General features: G+C 35.6%; 1 protein-coding gene across 1 annotated transcript; it reads left to right on the forward strand.

The window, feature by feature from the left end:
* Positions 1-4: 4 nt before the first annotated feature.
* On the forward strand, positions 5-3,604 carry LOC138311195 (transcription initiation factor TFIID subunit 12-like). Its single transcript, XM_069252675.1, has 4 exons — positions 5-94; positions 1,165-1,320; positions 2,255-2,374; positions 2,851-3,604. The coding sequence occupies exons 1-4, from the start codon at positions 52-54 to the stop codon at positions 3,009-3,011; spliced, it is 480 nt and encodes a 159-aa protein (XP_069108776.1). The 5' UTR covers positions 5-51; the 3' UTR covers positions 3,012-3,604.
* The last annotated feature ends 19,123 nt before the right edge of the window (positions 3,605-22,727 follow it).

Below are 22,727 nucleotides of genomic sequence, written 5' to 3' on the forward strand. Positions count from 1 at the left end.
TTTGTATTCACACATGAAGATACATGTAGGGTATTGACCTTCGACTGTTGGATGCATTCTGCTCTCTCCGTAACACTACAACTGATAAGTACAGGTAAACTATCATTCAATTGAACTAAGATCTGTTTTAATTACCACGGGACAAATTATTTAGGAAGATATTGTTACATATTCCCTGTCGCCATCCTCTTAAAATTATGATTTTATACAGTTGAACTATACGCTGTATTGCCATGTCATCCATTAGTTTTATTCAACATCGCTTTGAATCAATACCGCAAAGCAAAATCTATTTCATACTTTTGTACAAATAATGTGGTAAAATTCGAAATATACAGTTATTGAATTTGCGATTCTTTATTTCGAGACCTAATTTCAAGATAAAATAATCGACCTTATCAGTTTCACTTTTGTAATGAATTACCAAAAAGAACATATTAAAGATGCTCCATCGCTGACAGATCATAAATGATACTCATCACTTGAACAACAATTGGTGTTCATTTCGTGTATAAATATGTGTAATTAACACAGCAAAAATATAAAATAATTTATTTTGCTTTTTGTGCATGTGAAACAGTACTTCATTCCATACGACATAGTACCACAGAATTTGTTCGGGATGCAATTAATTATTTTTGATATTTTATATTGAAGTAAAATTAGAAGCTCAAACTTACAATGGTGGTAATGGTGAAAATTAAGTAACCTTTGTAACTAAAGAAAAATACCAAATCATCTGCTCCTGTTTTGGTAGTTAAAATACCGTTTGCCAGCGGTTGAGCATCTTTCACGGAAAAAATTGGATGTCACTTGTGAATAATCACTCTAATAGACGGCGTTATAGCTCAATTCAATATCTAATACAAGGTAATTCGTTGAGTTTGATTTAAAAACCGTTCGTTTTGATCATAATTGGCTTCGTCGATACACAAAATGTAAATTAAAACTGTAAAAGACAACTACAAATTAGTCATATTAGATGAAACTTAAACTTTATCTCTCGAAACCCAAATCTACCTGTTGCCGTTTTCCGCCCAAACTGTTATCCGTTATGAACTACATATTAATTTACAGTGAAATGCATTCACATGACTACCATTTGACTAAATTACAAATATCACAAATTACAATTAGTAAGGTTCCTTGTTTCACATTTTGCAGGCTATTTGGACAACTGTTTACCGACAACTACCGTTGCAACAACTTCCACTTCACCAACCACTACCACCGTACCGACAACTACAGCGACCTCTACCAGTCTGTCCACCACTACCACTGGTGAATGCGATTCAACTTTTGGAACAACAGATCCATCAGGTGAGACACAGTCTTTTGATGTAATGTACTGATGATTTGCGTTGTTGAGCTCATCCGCCCCTGGATATTCATAATAAACTGCTCTAGGCTTTGAAGTAGAAGAGTTCAAATGTGTCCTCAGGGGTGAAAGGGTAACATAGCGACAATCAAACCGCATGGGTACCGCACACCACTTTGGATTTTGTGTTGGTACGTTCCAACATTTGTTCCGATATTAAATAAATAACGGTTACCCATTCTACACGTATGGATAATAGACTTGCAGTGACATTTTCAAAATTATTTCAAAATGGCGGCATATCATAGTTGTAAAATTGCAATAAAATTTCAAGGCATGAGAAAGAAATATTATTTCATATGAAGAATAGGGATATTCTACCCTCGGGATCACAAGATTAAAACCTTTTATGATCCTTGGGTAAAATATCCCTATAATATGAAATAGTCTAACATTCCGCCAAACTATGTATCACATGTTTTGACCAATTTTTTCTTGTAACAATAAGCTATATTGTTGACTTCGATGCAAACCAACCTTCGATTTATTATTAGTTCTGTTCAACTGCACCAACGAAGTGGGTCAAATTGTACATTTTACTAGATATTAAAAATTTTAATAGCATAACGTAAAGTAATACCTTCATCACAAAAGCGAAATGTTTTTCATCCGTATATTTGATATTTAAAGTTTCATATAATGTGAAACAACTTCCTTTTGCGGATACTTACTTCCGCGGTTTTCGTTTCAAAACATTTTCGCGGGGAAAAGATTTTGTGAATTTCAGATTGAATGGAAATATATTTGAATCTAATTGTGAGAGAATTGTGAAATGTTGAAATACGCGAATGTGACCTTTCGTGAATTTATTTGGATTGCTATAATAAATCGAAATGATGTTAGTTTACAGTGAATGCTTTTCTCCTCCGTTTGCAGCTCAGCAAAATTGTAGGTGCATCCTAAGGAAGCCGATGGTTAATTTAACCACTTCTCAACTTCAGACCATCGTCACGGAGCTCCAGTCACAACTCTCAGTGAACAAATCTACGCTCTCGTGTATGTAATTATATAAATCTTTATATTGTGGATAATTTCTCTTTTTATGAGTAATCACTTTCAATTAATTTGTCAACTTATCCTTATAAACAATTAAGGTATTAAAAAAAAATAAAAAATCACCAGACCTTCTTATTTTTTTATTTTCAAAATATTTTTTTATCGAATTTAATTCGAAATTTGATTCGAGATTAGTGTTATTTTTGACTGAAGAAGGTCCTTTAGTGACTGAATATATATTCCATAGAAATGATTTTTCATTTTACTTTATTTTGGCCTTTTATTTTAGATTATTATATACTAGCTTCATACCGTTCTTACTTCATTACGAATTTCAATCCCTTTAGTCCTGAAGACATGTTTTTATACAACATTGTATCTGCACTTTATGTATTTTTGATTTTTGTTTTTTGATGTGCGGTCATTAAATGTAGAAAATATAAATATGAATTATACCTTAATATTTCCACATACAGCTACCATTCGTAAGAAGACAAGCGCAACAGACAATCGTCCTTCCTCTAGAGTGATCGGTATGGCCGGAGCTGTGTTCCTAGCGTTACCTTTCGTTTTGCTGATTACCTGTGATATCATTAGGCTTTTTAGCCATCGTCGCCAGACAGTGCTGGTTATTTAGAGATGTCTCTGAGAACAGACACATAATACGTTCACTGGAGCCTATCATGGTGAATTAAGTACAAACTCGTTTGAAAACGGCTTTGGAGTTGATCATATAGACTTCATGTATTTTTTGTCCATTATATGTTAAAATGATGTTTCGAAACACTTCGAAAAAATAATCTGTATATATTGATCTCATTTACATAATTGAGGGGCTTCATGCACAACTGCCCTATCTGTGGTGTGTAGTGTTTATATCGAATTGTAAACTTTGCTATATTAGAATATAAGTACAATACATTTTTATATTTTCGTTAACAATGCAATTTTGATATAACAGGTTTCATTATTAACCTGAATTTTAACCTATTATCTTTTCTGTGATACTCTGTGATAATTTGTGCTGCTTCATTTTAGTTCAATTGTTTTTCTTTAAACATTGTCATGTTACAAATTGTTGCCTTGCTTACCCGCATGCTGCATTTTTATAATTTATTGTTTTTTGTTTTGTTTTCTTTCTGTTTTTAACTTTCACTGGTGTTATTGCTTGTAGATTATAATCTACAGTTTAAATGTTGAATATGCTTTATGATATTTCAAACATATCTTCTTTCCTAAATACATTATCTCCATATATTCTTTCTTTAAAACAAGTTATCTAAAAAGAAGCAACTGTTATATAAACTCAAACGTCTTTATATTAGTATAAACTATAAAAATCACCATGATATTGATGAATAATTTTCGCGAGAGTACATGGTTTCCCCATGTACACTTACTGGCATAATAATCGGTTGAGTGTCCAATTTACATAGAGAACGTGATTAACATTCACATCAGCGACCATTTGTAAATTTAGTTTCATTTCGCACGCCTTTGTACTCGTATCCATATAGCCATTGTAATTTTAATTCTAAGTTATTATGAATGCATATTTTAAATATCTACAGATACTGTAAGCTCATCCGTGATCAACGAATTCTTGCCGAACAAATTAATAATGTATATAATATTAATTACGTAGTAAGCTGTTTCAAATGAGTAATACATTTTTATACCATATGCAAGTATGTGGACACGTATAACTTTTTTTGCATTAGTATTTTTGTTTGTACGGCTCAAGACTTCCCATCTGTCTCTTAATAATAAAAATATCAACAACATCTAATTATTTTTGACTCTCCTACATGTCTGATTCAAGTAGTTACAAACTAGGGGGAGATAATCTAGTATTATAACTCTGCTGAGAAATTCTTATCAACAAATAAGGGTCTGATGGCCAGTCTAGAGGGAAATAATCTAGTATTATGAATCTGTTGAGAAAATCTTATCAACAACTAAGGGTCTGGTGGCCATTCTAGAATGATTATTCTTCTGAGAAATTCTTATCAACAACTTAGGGCCTGGTGGGCTGTCTAGGGAGGGATAAACAAATATTATAACTCTCCTGAGTAAGCCTCATCAACAACTTAGGGTCTGATGGCTAGTCTATTCCATATAATACAGTATATTTGTAGGGCATGGGCTGGAAAGTAGGTCGTGCAATTATCCGAGATTTGACATGACTTCGCATATTGGTGATATGCGGTGTAATATAATAGTTACATCGTACAATGCGGAATAAACAGGTTAGAACGAATCTATAGCATACGTACAACATGCATTCGAGAAGATGAAAAAATATTGAAATATTATGAACCTAACGAATTAATTGTACTTAATTATAAAGTTTTATGGTGGAAACTTATGTGGTTTTTTTCACTGACATGAAAATATTAGTTTCGATTTGTTAGGTATTAACTTGATTAGATTTTTTTTTTAGGTTATCGAGATATAAAACAAAAAATCTAAGCTTAGCGGTTCATGATTACAGTAAACTCAGATTTGTGTGTTATATTTCCATAACACAAAAAAAAATATTCAAATCAAGCCTCATAATTTATTTTCCTAAAGATAATCTCTTCAAAATTCTTAATTAATTTTGGGACTCTTTTTTCTGTGAAATAATTACGCCGTTATTTTAGCCAATCAAAAGCGACGACATAAATGACGACACAATTTTTTCCTTTATGGGCTGATAAAGCAAATTTCTAAAATTTCTAAGCCAATGAAAATGTTTGTTTCAAGCAAAATTGAAATATTTTATGCTATTTTTTTCCAAATCTGCGCTTCATGTGAGGAAGCAACTACTAAATGAGGCATCATTTAAGGGGAATAAAAATATGTCGGATACTTTAATTATATAACTACAACAACCTACATTTTTTTTAAGTATATTGAAAAACTCATCAAACGTCATAAAATCTTAACGTCAAGTCTAACGTCAAGGTATGACGTCACAATGGATTTCCAGCAAATTGAGAACGCTGCAGATTATATTACAATAGTTGCATATGCAACTAGATGGGCGAAGTACCTGGATATTCATTTCTCAGTTTCAAAGACAACTTAAATCATATGAATAAAACCAAAATTACCACTTTTGGCGCCATTCATCAGGCTCAAGGGGAGAACAAACCAACAATTTGTACAATTAAAATCCCCACCTCATAAGTATAAATTCATTTTTGCATACTTAGTTACACACAAGACGTTGTTTGTATACATGTAGATAGTCAAAATAAACCCCTTTTGACCATGCCACGCAGGCCACCATGTGGCAGCCATACCAGTTGTACAATAATTAATCCCCATACCAAACTGATAATGATTGTTATTCAATGCTCAGTTTCTGAGAAACAGCTGTGAATATGTGATTGGTCAAAATTACTCCTTTTAGCACCGCCCTTCATGCTCGTGTAGGCCATTCCTTCATTTGTGCAATTTTACGTCCATGCGCAATAGAAAACATTACCAATGCAATTTGAGTGCTATTCAATGCTTAGGTTTAGAGAAAAGTTTATATATGTTAATAGACAAATACACCCCTTTTTGGCTTGCCTCTAAGATCCCAGTAAGCAAAACCTTACATTTTAACGCCGAAGATCCGGACTGGATTCCCGGTTTGGGTACTTGACGTGAATTTTTATACGAATGCTACAGCGAAATACCGTAACTCTAGTTGTGCTGTTACGCGGTTTGTTGGTTATTTCTTTGTTTGACTATTGATTATTAAGTCACATTTATAGAAATATATATCTCCTCGATAGTCATTGTCATTTATTGTTGGTATTTGAAGGAGGATGGATATAGTTGTATCACAGTGATAGAGCCTGAATAACAACGACGTCACAACATTTAAGGCTAAAGCATACCGAAGACAGAGTTTTATATATTTGTTTATAATACATTTGTTGTATGTGATGGAGGTAGGGATCATTATACGAATGGTGATATTCTGTCTTTCATCTGGTAAGTACAATGTATTAAATGTTTGGCATTAAAAACAAAACTTTATGTTACAGAAATACAAATCGTTTAATTTATGTACAGAGAGGAAACTTATAGTTTTGTTGTGGGCAATATATTGCTTAGAATGTAACTACAATTTATAAAATGTTAAAAGTAAATAATTTCAATAATGTTTATAAAGTATTTGATATCTGCAAAAGCGTTGTCAGAGGCTGTTATTTACATGTTAATTAAGAACACAAAACAAACAAACAAACAAAAAAAAAAAAAAAAAAAACAAAAAAAAAAAAACACACAAAAAAAAAAACAACCAAAAATGAATAATAGATAATTATGCATGTACACAATAGCAAAACTACATGAAATGTTAGCTAATTAAAAACTACAATTAATTTTATCTTAATTCTAATTTGCATTTGTACACTTTCATTGTTTTTTTTTTATTTGTTCTTTACTATTAATTGTCTCTAACAGCGATTTCCAATTTCATCCTGATATTACGCCTTCTTTCTTCCTAGTGCAATTCAGCATATCGCAAAACCGGAAGGCCGTCCTTTAAAGAACCGTTGATATGGTATCAAAGTAACCATTCATCCTTAAATAGATGTACTCACGGCATGATTTTTAGCCATTTTGACACGTGTCTCCGACCGGACAACAGACGGTCGATGGCCAGGGCTCTCAGGAGGTGTCCAAAGTGCTTTAACTCGAAGTTTAATGCTATGGTCACAATGTTCAGCCGGTATCCGGGGATAGGGGGTAATCGAGAGTACAACGCTGGACTGGCCATTTTTCCGACATCGGGAAAACCGGTCAAGAAATTTGTCACACATCATTTACATAAAAATGAGGCCGTGCGGTAATCGTATAGCGTCTGTTTTCAAAGATTTTTTTGGTAGGCGGAGAGGCAGTGAATACCGACCGAAAATCTAATGCTAATCGGCCGATTATTATATGATGTCCGGGCGATAGCCGGCCTATTCACGGAACATTTTGCGAATATCGCCCGAGTATCTTACGGACAACGAACGATAGTTTTATCTGGCCCGACCGAATATTCCCGCTCGATTCTCGGCCGGATATCGGACGATATTAAACGATATGGGAAGGATATGTGGCCGATTATGAAAATCTATGGGGCACCGGAGAGATTTTAACTTCGAGGTAAAAATTCTTCGGGCACTTCCCCGATGGTGCCTGATAGCACCGGGCACCGTTGTCCGTTGTCCAGCCGGGGACCAGGTCAAAATGGCTAAAATCATGCCAGGAATACATCCTTAGCCTAATCGGAAGGGGTTGTGACCAAAATATTAATTTCTCTGGTGTCCCGTAGCTTTTCACAACCGGCCACATATCCTTCACACATCGTTTAAGTATCATCCGATATCCATTCGGGAATTGAGCGGCAATCACACCGCCCGACATTCGGCCGGGTCTGGTACAACTAGCTTTCGTTGTCCGTACGTCACCCGGGCGATATTCGTACGATGTCTGGCTTTCCGACGCGAAATTTAATTGAACAATCAAAGCGACGGAAATAATTATCTCCGTTACACAAAATAATAGGCCTCCATATTGTCCCACAAACAAAACCGGGGTGGGGCAACGGCTGGAAGTCAACATCAAGATGGTACATTGTAATTCGGTGTGCGTAGGGCGAGTGTAACACGGACGAAAAATATCCTGAAAGTTATTTTCCGAAACCCAAAATATGCTTAGACAAATGTATGAAGTGGTTATCGCCTTGACATCATATGATAATCGGCCGGAAGTTTGGTCGGTATTCACTGCCTCGTCGGCCCTAAAAAGTTCTCCCTGGAAACAGACGCCGTACGATCACCGCACCACCTCCTTTTTATGTAAATGATGTGTGACAATTTTTAACCGGTGTTGTCCGATATCGGAAACATGGCCAAAAAACCAGCGATGAACTCCCGATTACCCTCTATTTTCGGATATCGGCTGATCATTGTGACCAAAGCAAAGGTTTTGTTCACGTACACCTAAGAAGTGATTTATAGGCATACAAAAATCACTAGATTAAACAGGTTCTTAACTGCGGCTACTGAGATATACGGTCTACTACTGCCTACTACGACATACCGTATGGTCAAAGTACGGTCTACTGCAGTCTACTACGGTCCATGGCAAAACCGCAAGTATGACTACGCCATTAAAGCCTACTCATGCTACGGTCACAATGATCGGCCGACATCCGGAGATAGTGGGTAATCGGGAGTACACCGCTGGATTTGACTATTTTTTCCAACATCGGACAGCACCGGTCAAAAATTTGTCAAATATCATTTGCATAAAAAGGACGCGGTGCGGTAATAGTACGGCGTCTGTTCCCAAAGATAATGTTTTGGGGCCCGCGAGGCAGTGAATACCGACCGAACATCTAATGCTAATCGGCTGATTTTCATATGATGTCCGGGCGATAACCGTCCCATTCAACCGGACATCGTACGAGTATCGCCCGATTACCTTACGGACAACGAACGATATTTGTACCAGACCCGGCTGAATATCGGGCGGTGTGATTGCCGCTCAATTCCCGGCCGGATATCGGACGATATTAAATGATGTGTGGAGGATATGTGGCCGGTTATGAAAATCTCCCGGTCAACGGAGAAATTTTAAAACTCTTCGGGCACCTCCCCGATATCGATGCTGCCTGTGAGCTCCATGTCTGGTGTCCGTCCGTGGACCAGGCCAAAATGACTTAAACTCATGCCGAAAGTACATCCTCAGCCTAATCGGAAGGGGTTGTCACCAAAGCATGATCGAAAGGGGTTGTGACCAAAGCATTTTCTACAGTTTACTGCGTTTTTTTAACTACGGTCTATTACGGCAAGACCGCGAGTGTGGCCGGCGTTTACTCTTCGGTTTACTAGGGTATTTTTGAAAATGATCAGCCATACATACCTTATAAATGATTTAAGTCTATATCCTTTCAATGTATTTCATGATAGGTGTTTCAATGACACGGGTATATCGATTCAATTAAGTCGAGTTGAATACTCGAAACAAATGTAATGTTTGAAACAATGAAACAAGTACCGCGATGCCGACAAAATTGATTTTATTTCTTTATCAGATTATCATTGCAAAGGTAAAATGCTGAAATATTTATCAGGTTATGTTAGTCACTGATATATTTGTTTTATAACAAAATAATACCTGAGAACGTGACGAAACGATATTCATGACAGTGCAATGATAATTATTTGTATGCTTATGACATACCTAACGCTCAATCAATATAATGTTTCAGTATTAATAAAAAAAGAGTTCTCCGTTGTCATCATATATATCATAGTAGATTGCATTGAGCAATTTATTTGCATATTGTAAACTTCTGAAAGACAGTTTAAATAGTAGTTGGGGAGGAGAAATAGGTTCCCATGTACCCCTCTGGCAGTTTTTTAAGACCGTATGATGTCAAGTTTCATTTTATGCTTGTTGCAATTGACAACTTATGTCCCATGGGGGTCATATGGCGGCCATCTTGGATTTCAGGTATCAGAAATGGCCAAAATGATACATTCGCATATATGCACATATATACAGAACCAGACAACATTCAGAGGCAAATAAACACATTTTTTGATATGATTGAAACTTGCTGAATACGATTAAATCATAATAATGACGTTACGTCTTTTCATTTTTGTGAAATGACCGTAAAACAATGAAATTTTCAGTTTTTTTCCCTAAAAAATCGATAAATGTCATTATTTACATCACAAGTAAAACAATTAAAGGACAAAACACCTTGTAACAGTCATTTCGAATTGCACTAACCCTTGTGTAAACACATGTGTACTATAAAAAGATATATCGCATGAGTGAGGTGGGAAAAATAGAGGGAACCCCCCTCCCCCACAAACACACCGAAAAGAAAATGCAGTAGAAAAAAATGAAAAACAAAATCAATAAATTAAAACTCCAAATATTCTGTCCACACACATTGTAACAGTCATTCTGATTTAACTGAATCTTGTCTAGACATATGTGCATTATAAAAGGATATATTTATGGTTTTTAGCAGAAGAAGTGAGATGACTTCCACCCCCTCCCCAATAATTAAAAAAAAATATTCCCGGATCCAGTAAACATCCAAAGGCTAGTTCACATGTTTTATCCATAATTCAGGCAGTTCCCAATAACCGTAATAATTTATTTCTTTTTTAAATTAGTGAAAACCACTGGGTTCGAATTATTCTCCTTCAATTTTGGATATAGCACCCCATGAAAAAGGTGTACCATTGTGATGACTGCTCGCATAAGTTAAAAACTACAAATACATATAATATCTGCTGAGGAGGAACAGTCACAGACTGGGCCGCTACAACGGGATCCTAGGAAAACAGTCAATTAGAATGAGAGTACAGGGGCCGTAGGTAAAAGTCATTGAAAGTAGTCTGACCACGCAAAAAGGCAACAGACATGATGTCCTAGAAGTCAAAAGTAAAAACCTTAATGGAGACCGACACCAAAGGCTCTTAAGGAGCCCCTTTCAATAACATAGATGCTGGATTCCACTGTGGAGCTAATTGCCATACCCTAGGCATGTCCAGACGGAACCACCTAATCAAGGCAGACAAAGTGTTGGAAGACCCTAACTCTGGTCTAACATGATAATACAGTACACTGGAAATAGCCATGCGATAGCTTGCAATAGTACTAGAGGCAAGTTTGCGTTCCCTAAAAAAAAAAGAAAGGGAATCCGCAATCAGCTGGGCAGAGGCCTTGACCTGATCAATCTTCCTGTCGATACATCAATCACAAACGATCTGCCATGACTGTTAGACGGCAGGTGAGGAAGACTTATTGATCGGGCGATGCGAGCTGACACGTCTTAAGAAAAGCCTGACTGAGCGAGGCCTCCTGAGATAGCTTCCACGCTCTTGAATGGATCTTCAGGGACCGAGGCTGGCGCAGGAGATTGGTTGTGAGTGGGAAAACCAGCGGAATATCCACCAACAAACCAGGATTGTCTCGGTCACAGGGGCGCTATGAGAAGGAGGGGAATATGATGCTCCCGAAACTTCTATTAGAACCCTGCCTACCAGGTTGAATGGAGGGAATGTATAAGCATGTATCCCCTCCCAATCTAGAGATAGAGCGTCCACAGCCCAAGTCATTTGATCTGGCACCGGAGAGACAATGTGGACAATTAGTGGCGAAGTGGCGAAAAGGTCTATATGAGGTCTGTTCCATACCTAGAAAATGCCTTCGAAGATTTGGAGATTTAGCTATCTTTCTGTCACTGGCTTGAGGCGCCTGGAAAGAGTATCCGCCAGAACATTCAACCTGTGTCTGGAAGATGCTTGACTAAGAGAGTCAACCGCATTTCCTAACAGAAGAGAAGAACACGAATGACGAGGGCACAAAGGAGTGGAACTTTGCCCCCCACCTTTTCTTTCAAGATACACGGCAACTGTAGAGATGTATGTAGTCACACAAACCACCTTGGAATGTAGAATCTTCCGAAAATCCTGCAGAGCCAACTGAACAGCCTTATCTCCAGCACGTTGATGTGCTCGGAGACCTGATGCCCAGACCACTCCCCCGACTGGCAATGGCCGTCGAGGTAAGCCCCCAACCTGTCATCTGTCATCGCTCCAACGATTCTTAGACTCGGTGGAGTATCAGGGAATAGGGAATCGTCGAAATAGATGTGTTCATTTATTTTCCTGGAGTGATGAAATCCTACGGCAACCTGCAGCAGTTTGATGAAAACCAAAGTAACAGCCGTGATACCGAAAGGATTAAGTTTTGTGGTAATGAACTGTGCTATACCATCGTGTCTTCAGGACAAAAAAATCAAATATAATAATTCTAACACAGTGGTACGTTTCGTTCTGGCATGAGGCGAAAATTTATGAAAAATTGTATGTTTCCAGTTGTTCACTAAAAGAGAGTGGATAATTACGGTTCTAACCACATTCTAGTTGTAATTGGGGCCGCGATGGCCGATTGGTATAATGTCTCGACATATTACCACAAGCCCTCCACCTCTGTGTAGCTTGTTCGAATCTACAGGGGCAGGTGCCAGGTATTGACTACTGGCGGTGTTTTTTCTCCGGGAACTCCGCTTTTCCTCCACCAATAAGCCTGTCCTTACATGACCATGGCTGTTAAAAAATGTAATTGTATTTTGGAACTGTCTGAATCGTAGATTAGGAAATATGTAATTTATGTAATAATAATTATGATATTTTTTTCTCTATGAGTAGTGTTTGGAGGGGGTATATCCACAATTCTTCAGCTAAAAAACATAAAATCCTTTTAAAATACACATATGTTTACACAAGGGTAAGTGCAATTCGAAATGACTGGTACAAGGTGATTTATCCATCAATTGTTTTACTTGTGATGTAATTTATAACAATGATCGATGTTTTAGGGAAAAAAGTTGAAAATGTCACTGTTTCCCCCGTCTTTTCACAAAAATGAGAAGACCTAACGTCATTATTATGATTTAATCGTATTCAGCATGTTTCACTCATATCAAAAATGTGTTTATTTGCCTCTGAATGATGTCTGGTTCTCTATCTATGCGCATATATGCGAATGTGTCATTTTGGCCATTTTTTTATTAATTTTTTTTTGGAGGGGGGGGGGGGGTCCCTCTCTTTTTCCGACCTCATTGATGCGATCTATCTTTTTATAGTACACATATGTTTACACAAGGGTTGGTTCAATTCGAAATGACTGTTACAAGGTAATTTGTCGATCAATTTTTTTTACATTTGTACTTGTGCTAAAACTTATGACATTTATCAATTTTTTAGGGAAAAAAAGCTGAAAATTTCATTATTTCCCGCCATATCACAAAAATGAGAAGACGTAACGTCATTATTATGATTTAATCATATTCAGCATGTTTCAATTTTATAAAAAATGTGTTTATTTGCCACTGAATGTTGTCTGGTTCTCTATTTACGCGCATATATGCGAATGTGTCATTTTGGCCATTTTTTGATAATTTTTTAGGGGGGGGGTTCCCTCTCTTTTTCCGACCTCATTGATGCGATCTATCTTTTTATAGTACACATTTGTTTATACAAGGGTTGGTTCATTTCGAAATGACTGTTACAAGGTGATTTGTCGATCATTTTTTTACTTGTGATAAAAATTATGACATTTATCGATTTTTTAGGGAAAAAAGCTGAAAATTTCATTGTTTTTCCGTCATTTCACAAATATGAGAAGACGTAACGTCATTATTATGATTTAATCGTATTCAGCATGTTTCAATTATATAAAAAAATGTGTTTATTTGCCTCTGAATGTTGTCTGGTTTTCTATGTGCATATATGCGAATGTATCATTTTGGCCATTTTTGATTCCTGAAATCCAGGATGGCCGCCATATGACCCCCATGGGACATTAGTTGTCAATGGCAACAAAGATAAAATGAAACTAGACATCATACCGGTCCTAAAAAAACATGTTTCAAAAAATTGCCAGAGGGGTACATGGGAACCTATTTCTCCTCCCCCACTATAGGGATGTTTTCGTGTGTTGACATTTTATCTAAGGGTACTTTCGTGTGTAGATAGTTTAGCGAAGGATATTTTCGTGTGTATACAGTTTAGCTAAGGATATTTTCGTGCGTAGACAGTTTAGCTAAGGATATTTCCTTCTTTTTTAGACAGTTTATTTAAGGATATTTTCGTGCGTAGACAGTTTAGCTAAGGATGTTTTCGTGTGTAGACAGTTTAGCTAAGGATATTTTCGTGTCTAGACAGTTTAGCGAAGGATATTTTCGTGTGTAGACAGTTTAGCGAAGGATATATTCGTGCGTGAAATTTAGCTTACAGTGAGTTTAGCTAAGGATATTTTTCGTGTGTAGACAGTTTAGCTAAGGATATTTTCGTGTGTAGAAGTTCATCTAAGCTTGCTTTCAAAATCGCGGTATAGTCGAGACACATTCATACTTAAAAAATATTTTATCTGATTGTTCGTGAAAATCTGAACAAGTCTTTATTCGAAAAAAGAGATGGTCTCAATGTTAATCCAGATATCTTAACCACATTAGACACCGAACTGTTCATTACAATAGCAAATAAATAGCCCATTCCCTTTACTATAAGGGTTAACTCGGAGAAGAAACTACCATTAAATTTTTAGGACTTTACAAAGGAACAAAATCACTAATACAACGAGACACAACACGAATATTCGACAGCATCCCACATCATACATATCATGTATTTGCATATTACAGAATTATCTACCATTGCGGGTAGGTATTGATTGTTACGTCATTTTCTTTAGGGAAAATAAAGTGTGTTTTGCTCACAAAATAATAATAAATAAATAAATGAAACAAAATCATTGCACGGATGATCAGCCTAAATTACCATAGCTGTTATGAGGACGTTACATTTAATAAAACAAGTCAATTATTTATATATCAAATGTATTTAGAATAGATATGAATGATTGAGAGGTAAAAACGAGTAAATTATGAATAAATCTTAAATTATTTTGAAAGTGGTGATACTTTGTGTACAAAATTAGAATAATCAATTAAATATGGAATTGGTGTAAGAGTCATTCAGTGAAAGGAAAATATTGTTATTTACATGTCTATTGAATATCCAAAATAGATAAATAATTAATAAAAAACCACACAAAAGCCTATTTCCGGGTCCAAAGACAAAATCAGCTTGAAAACTCATTTAGAAGTATTAGCATAAATAAGATCCCAAATTCAGCCGCCTTGATGCAATTAGGACAATATATCCATATCGCCCTATCTGCTGACGAGTGGAAAAAAAGCAACATTCTGACTATGACTTTTTATATGAAGGTTTAGGATAGTGTTTTATAGTTTCAGCTGATGAATGGGAAATCACCGTGGACATGTCGCCAACAAACAGTTCGAATACATATACCAACTTGTCAGTTACGTTCTACGAGCGACAGGACAACGGAAGTAGTAATACCGCACCAAACGTTACTAAGGAAATAAGCATGCTCAGTGCGTCTAATATCACAATTCCAGACATAAAAAGACCAGTGAAGATTGACGTTTGGGTTGAGGGGAATGGAGAAGAGTATCACATTCAACAGGTTTGTTAGATAGTGATTTAGTTTATTTAAGGATGTAGTCCTCTGAGAAGTCAAACTTTTCTTGGATTAAACTTTTTTCTCATATAGATTTTTGGAAAGGGGAGTTCATACCATGAAAGAAAATGAAAGAAAAAACATATGTCCGTGTGCTCGTTTTTGAGCTACTGTCACTCAAAGATACCTAGTTGACAAAATATTGGATTTTATGGGAATTTTGCCGTTTTGACCTTATACACGAGATTAAAGCCATAATTTCCTAATGAGGTGTTTGATATATATTAACATTTGCAGAATTTATTTTCCAGTAGTCTTCTTTTAAAATATACCAGTTTTGATTAATAAGACTATAATGTTTTTTCTCAGAATAACAACATATGCTACCCCTATCCCTTAATTTTGAGCTACAAAATGCACTATTTTCAGCCATTTTTGCCAAATTTAACCCTTTATAGCAAAGGTTCTGGTATTAAACTTTTGTTTATATTTTTCATATCAATAGGGAAAGGGTTGTTCTTTCAAAATCAGTCAGAAAAATGGGGGGTCCTTCTACTTTTTTGCCCCACTTGAATATTTGCTATTTTTCAGTATTTTAGAGTAAAAAATAAAAGTGCTCAAATCACCATTAAATGTAAAAATAAAGTGAAAAAAGTGAATCATTTCACACATTAATGCTCAATATTTTAATTACCACGAACCAAGTAAAGATTTACAGCAAAATTTAGCTCAATACAGCTTAAAATGCTGGTGCAGTGATATTTTAAGTAAAAACAATTTCAGTAAAAAATCGTAAAACTTTGGCTCTACTCAAAGCGAAAAAAGACACAATTTCAAAATGGCCGCCAAATGGGCCATTTCTTAAAATCCCTGTATAAAAAATCCGCTAAAGTTAGAACTCTAATTTTTTGACAGATATTGATAAATTGTATTTGAAAATCTCATAACTTCTTTGATCTTTGTCGAAACGAGATTTCAACGGGAAACTGAAACATATTTAACTCTTTTATAAAACCATATCTGATGATAGTTTGACTAATCCACGTACGATGCGATAACTGGTGAGTTTGGTTCGGGACTGTTGTTTCTGTAACAGGAGAGGAGAAAATGTCAGACCGATTTCGAACCCGGGACCTTCGAACACTATCCGAACGCTCTACCGATAATGTACCTGGTTACCGATAATCGACCCAGTTCAATCCCGCTACCTTATACCACCACGGTGGGTATTTAAGTTGGGCGCCAATTTTGTAACAGGAGAGGAGAAAATGTAGCGGCCAGACCGAGATTCGAACCCGGAATCTCCGAACACTAGTTGAATATTCTACCGCTGAGCTACCCGGTCACTGATCAAATCCCGCTACTTTTCTATTGGTGAAGGAATGACGGTAACAGATAATATCCTGGGCTAACATCATTTTAGCAGGAAAATTACAAGAGTTGCATGCATTCAGCACTTTGTTTGTTTGTTTGATTAATTAACGTCCTATTAACAGTTATGGTCATGTAAGGACGGCCTCCCATGTGTGCGGTGTGTTGCGTGTATGTTGTGCTGGGTGCATGTTTTGGGAGACTGCGGTATATTCATGTTATGTCTTCTTACATAGCGGAACTGTTGCCCTTTTTATAGTGCTATATCACTGAAACATGCCGCCGAAGACACCAAGCAACACATCCCACCCGGTCACATTATACTGACAACGGGCGAACCAGTCGTCCCACTCCCTGTATGCTGAGCGCTAAGCAGGAGCAGAAACTACCACTTTTATAGACTTTGATGTGTCTCGGCCAGGGGACAGGACCCCAGAAATAGGGGCAGCAGGTACAATTCTAACGCCCTACCTGCAGGGCGTACTAGTGTTGCACAAGAAGTATGGGGTATCACGTGTTACATTAGTTAGTCCCATTGAGATATTCTTATTCTGGTAATATAGATGTAAGAACATGTATAAATCGATTACATATATGATTTTCTACAAACTTTCATAACAATGGCCTTCATGTTTTACACAGTCTGCCTTGTAGACATAAAACACTCTCACCAATTTCCAAAATTATTACGTGATATCGTAATGAATGGCGAATGGTTTTGATATGTCGGTCTCTGAACACACTTTCTAAAATATAATCTAGTATTATAAAACATTGCTAGTATTCATAATCATATCAATTTGAATATGGGTTTCCAGTCGATTTTGATGGGGTTTTTTTTGCAAATAATTTTCCTTTTTCACTTCTGGGTTGCATAAGATGTGTTTTCCCACGTTTTTTTTTATATATCTTTCTTAGCATTATTTATTCAAATTCAATTATGAAAATAAATATTTAATAGTTCATTGTTTTTATTGTGTATTTATTCACAACTTTGGTATTAAATCTAAGGGAATATATATATGCAAATATAATAAAGTGCATCGATATTCGGGCAAATCGCAATGGGTCATATATAATATACTAGATTTTTTTCATAAAATTGTTCGGAAAATTCACGTTCCGACTCTACATTTCTTATTCAAAACAGAAACTGTTGCTAGATAATTCATAACACATGTTAAAATGCTACTAATTTCATCATTCATCATTCATCAATTTCATCATTCTCTTATCATCATCATTTCATCATCATCACCACCACCACCACATCATCATCATCATCATCATCATCATCATCATCATCATCATCATCATCATCATCACCACCACCACCACCATCATCATCATCATTCATCATCATCATCATCAATTATCATCATCATAATCATCATCATCATCATCATCATCACCACCACCACCACCACCATCATCATCATCATCATCATCATCATCATCATCATCATCACCACCACCACCACCACCACCATCATCATCATCATCAAATTATCATTATCATCATCATCATCATCATCATCATCATCACCACTACCATCATTTCAATTGAAATCTTAATTAATATCTTCTTTCACAGCTGGCGATGAAAAGTACCTTATATCATTTTTCCTTCGAATGTAACTGCAGTATTGGAACGAATGGGACAAAGAAAACCATATTTCCAAAAGGTATATTTTTCATCCAAAGTTCTGTAGATTTGTTAAATGATTTCTCAAATATTTTAAATTGCCAAAACACAGCTTGCGATCCGAGTTATGAGTTTAAACAGTTTTAAGATTTTGAGATGCCATGTAATTGTTAAGAATGTGCGAAGATATCTTGTCTTTTGAAAAGATTGTTTAGTTTGAAAAGGAAAATAAATCTCGCAATGGGATGTCAAACACGAGGCAGTCCGTGCCGTCATGATATTCATGATATTAACACGGAAAGATCTAGTGATGGGTTTTTTACTTGTCAGTGAGTGAAAATTTAAAGAAAAGAAATCTGACAACCTGAAAAGTATAAATAATATTGAACTGGGTGGAAAATATAAACATGAGAAAGTCACTAAAATGGATGAATTCACCATTTGTAGGTATTGACCTTGATTTGCATGGCAGTTGTACGTGTATTAAATGAATTCACTAATTAATCGTTCAATTCCTCGGATGTAACCGTCGTAGTTTGACCTCGGATGTGACACATGGCATCCATTTTGAAACTAAGTGACTATTTGATACCAACGGCCACCCCGAGGATACAAACGCTTGAAAAAGAGACATTTTATCGATGATGTGTGTTGTCCCGAAGGAGAAGTGATTACATTCAATTTCTTAAAATACAACCAAAAAAATCAACATTTTAAAAAGTATTCATTTTCTTAAGCGCAGGCAGGGCGTTATTTGGTTTCCGGCGAAGAAAACGTTTGCTTTTTTGCATAGTCTTATACCTATCACATCCGAGGTAAAGTTTTATATCCGGAGGAGTTCCAACTGACTAACCGTTACGGATTGTTCTTGTCTATCCTCATTTCGTACTTATATTGTTCTATGTATCCTTTCATTGAAATAGGTTGTTTAATTAAGAAAGAACCTCAAGTGTCCATTTAATGCTAATTCAATAATAACATGACCAGTATGTTGGGTTTCAGAGGACAGATGGGAGATAAGTATTACATCCAAAGCTATAGTAAAAGTTGGTACCGAAAATAGCTTCAGCATCCGTATCCATGACAGTACTGGAGTGAGACAGGAAATAGATTGTAATTTCATAAGGGGAAAAACAACAACAAAAAATCTTTTTTTGCACCTTGAAGATCCCGTACGCTATACAACTTTACGTTTTAAAAAAGGTGTGCACATAAACTGCATAACGGTAAGGATATAACAAATAACTAATTACAATTGAAAAGATACAGGCTTAAACAATATATATGTTTTGAATAAATATAGATATGAATATAGATGTTGTTGTGTCTAACAGCAATTGATAACGAGTGTTCCCTAACACCTGGTTATTTTTGAAGGCAGGATGGCGGAAACGTTTGATGTATAATATGTAACTAATTAGGAGAATAATTTCCAGAGAAATGATTATTCAGTTTAAATACAACTCAAAGCAATGTAAGCTGTATAGGATAGTTAGCAAAAAACATCATAGGTGATACAGCATTAGTTGGTCCACAAGTAATAATCACAACGTGAATGACTTTTAGAAAGTTTTCTGAAGATGCACAGTAAGAACATGACTGTTTATAACAAACACGCGTACAAAAAACTAATGACTATAACATTATTATTCCCCGTTTTCAATAGGACATGCTAAACTTGTATAACGAATTAAGTTTACAACGAAAGTTATCAGAGATTTGTTATAACCGTGTGTTAAAAGCTCACATTTTGTTTTATTTATTTTTTATTTCAACGATTGATTTGATTTGCATTAAACGTCAAATGATTTAATAATAACCTATTTTCAGGAACATAGTTATGCAAATACAAAAGACTTATATGTAAGAAACATTTAACTCGATAATTAACATGTTTTTGTATATTTTACTGTTTAGAAATTATTCTTAATTGAATTTTAATATGTTAAAAAAGCTATAGATAAAGCGGAATATAATGGAGCAAGTATCTAAGATCAAGTGTCGTAATATCTAATTGATCAGTGGGACTTCTAAATGTTTTAAGACCTGATTATCAACTTCTATCATCATTACCACATCAATGATAAACACAAACGGACAAGAAATACTTGTTTGAGTCAAAGTAACAAAGTCAATAGTAAGTGATTTGCAAGTTAATGATGCTTCACCGCCGTGAGAGCATGGACGATACTCATCATTTGAACAATAATTGGTGTTTTCTTATGTAAATGTGCGTGTAATTAACACTGAACCAAAACAAGAAATAACTTGGTTTGCTTTTGGTGATTGTACAATCAGTACTTCATACCATATAGGGCATAGTTCCATGGACTTTGTTCGGGACGCAATCAATTATTTATTTTATCTTGAAGTAAAATAAGAAGTTCAAACTTTTCAGTGGTGGTAATGGTGTAAACTAAGTGACTTTTGTAACTGAAGAAAAATACTAATTCGTTTGGTTTTGTTCTAATAGAGAAAAAAATCCAATCGACAGTGGTGTAGCATTTTTACTTCGTACTTAGACTGATCTTCGTGACTTCAGTGTTTATAAAAATGCATTTGTAATGTAACTGCGAGATGGTAACATCGAATTATCCAATGATTGCAAATTACGCCTTTGCATATTACAAAGTTATCTTCCGTGCGGGTAGGTATCGATTGTTATGTCATTATTTTGTGAACGCAATTAACCTCGTTTTCTCCGAAAAATATATGACGTTACGCTCGCAAACACATGACGTCACAATCAATGCTTACCTACAAGGGCAGATAACTCTGTAATATGAAAGTATAGAATAAGAACACTGTATTCTTGTTATTGTAGTGTGAATATTAAAAGAGAACACCTAACAGACAAGCAGACAGATTCTTTATTTCCTCAATATTGAGACTACAGGTCTTACATGAATGGAATGTTATAACATTAACTCGATTGAATCAAAGATAACATGGTAACTGGTGCATAAATTACATATTTTGTGATAAACAATGCAGGGTATGTACATAGTCAATTGGTCAGTTAAGCTGACATTTCAGATAAAATGTCACTTTGTAAGAAGAAAATTTACTTCACAGAGCATAAGCTCTACGTATCAGGCAACTCCGATGATGCAGCTTTCCCAATCGTCATTTTCTATTTCCATGCAAAGTCTACTACCAAGAAGAAACAAATATTGATCATTATCTTCGAGTAAGTCAAATTTCACATAGTCACTAACGTTTAACGTATTTACAACATGTTCTAACAATGCATCCCTGCTTCATGTTGAACATGATATTAGGATAATATAACGTCTATAAAGCAAGGTCATTTAATGTTATATGCGTTTTTCATTACAGCTTGTTTTCACGCATAGTGATACTTGTAGGATATTCAAGTTCCATTGCTGGGCACGTGCTGAGATCTCCGTAACAATATATCTGATAAGTACAGGTACGATATCACTTGTTGAAATTAGTATCACTTAAAATGGACAGAATATTTTTTTAAAACTATCATCGGACTCACTATGTTTCCTCCAACGTATTGCCCATTCTCTTGGACCGGAGTATTCTCTGAAGGTTATCAATTTAATTAATTGTTTTTTATCAATATCATCAGTGACCAACGTTTTTTTTTTTCGTTTTTTTGCATTTTATTCCTTAGATATCGGATAATGTAACCTTGCTCTGTGCTCCATTTAAATCGCCCGCAAAACATTGTCATTATTTCTTTTAAATCAGGTTGCTGTGGATGCATGCCTATGAGAATTGTTACATGATTCATTAAAATGCGATATACATAAAAGCGTTATGGGAAACGAAGATAAACCAAATAATTGTTGAATAGTTTGTAATAAAAAATAAATGTTGACTAACTCTTGGGGTTAATTAAAAACAATGTTATTCTGATCATATCAGGTTTAGCTGTTTCATGAAATGAAGTAATTATCAATAATACAAACAAGTTCCTTATTTTTTGTAGATATTATGGCAAATTGTCTCCCCACAACCACTACAACTGCTGTCGCTACAACTACCGGTTCACTTACCACTACAAATTATGTCGCTCCAACTACCGGTTCACTTACCACTACAACTTATGTCGCTCCAACTACCGGTTCACTTACCACTACAAATTATGTCGCTCCAACTACCGGTTCACTTACCACTACAACTAATGTCGCTCCAACTAACGGTTCACCTACTATTACAACTGCCATCGCTCCAACTACCGGTTCACTTACCACTACAACTGCTGTCGCTCCAACTACCGGTTCACTTACCACTACAACTGCT

Source organism: Argopecten irradians, chromosome 16 (genome assembly GCF_041381155.1).
Source record: "Argopecten irradians isolate NY chromosome 16, Ai_NY, whole genome shotgun sequence".
Lineage (NCBI taxonomy): Eukaryota > Metazoa > Mollusca > Bivalvia > Pectinida > Pectinidae > Argopecten > Argopecten irradians.

Excerpts from the sequence above, each read along its gene's own strand:
- LOC138311195 (XM_069252675.1), top strand. The coding sequence starts at position 52 with ATGCATTCTGCTCTCTCCGTAACACTACAACTGATAAGTACAG. Across the intron at positions 1,321-2,254 it reads TGGAACAACAGATCCATCAG|CTCAGCAAAATTGTAGGTGC; the intron begins GTGAGACACAGT and ends CTCCGTTTGCAG. Across the intron at positions 2,375-2,850 it reads GAACAAATCTACGCTCTCGT|CTACCATTCGTAAGAAGACA; the intron begins GTATGTAATTAT and ends TTCCACATACAG.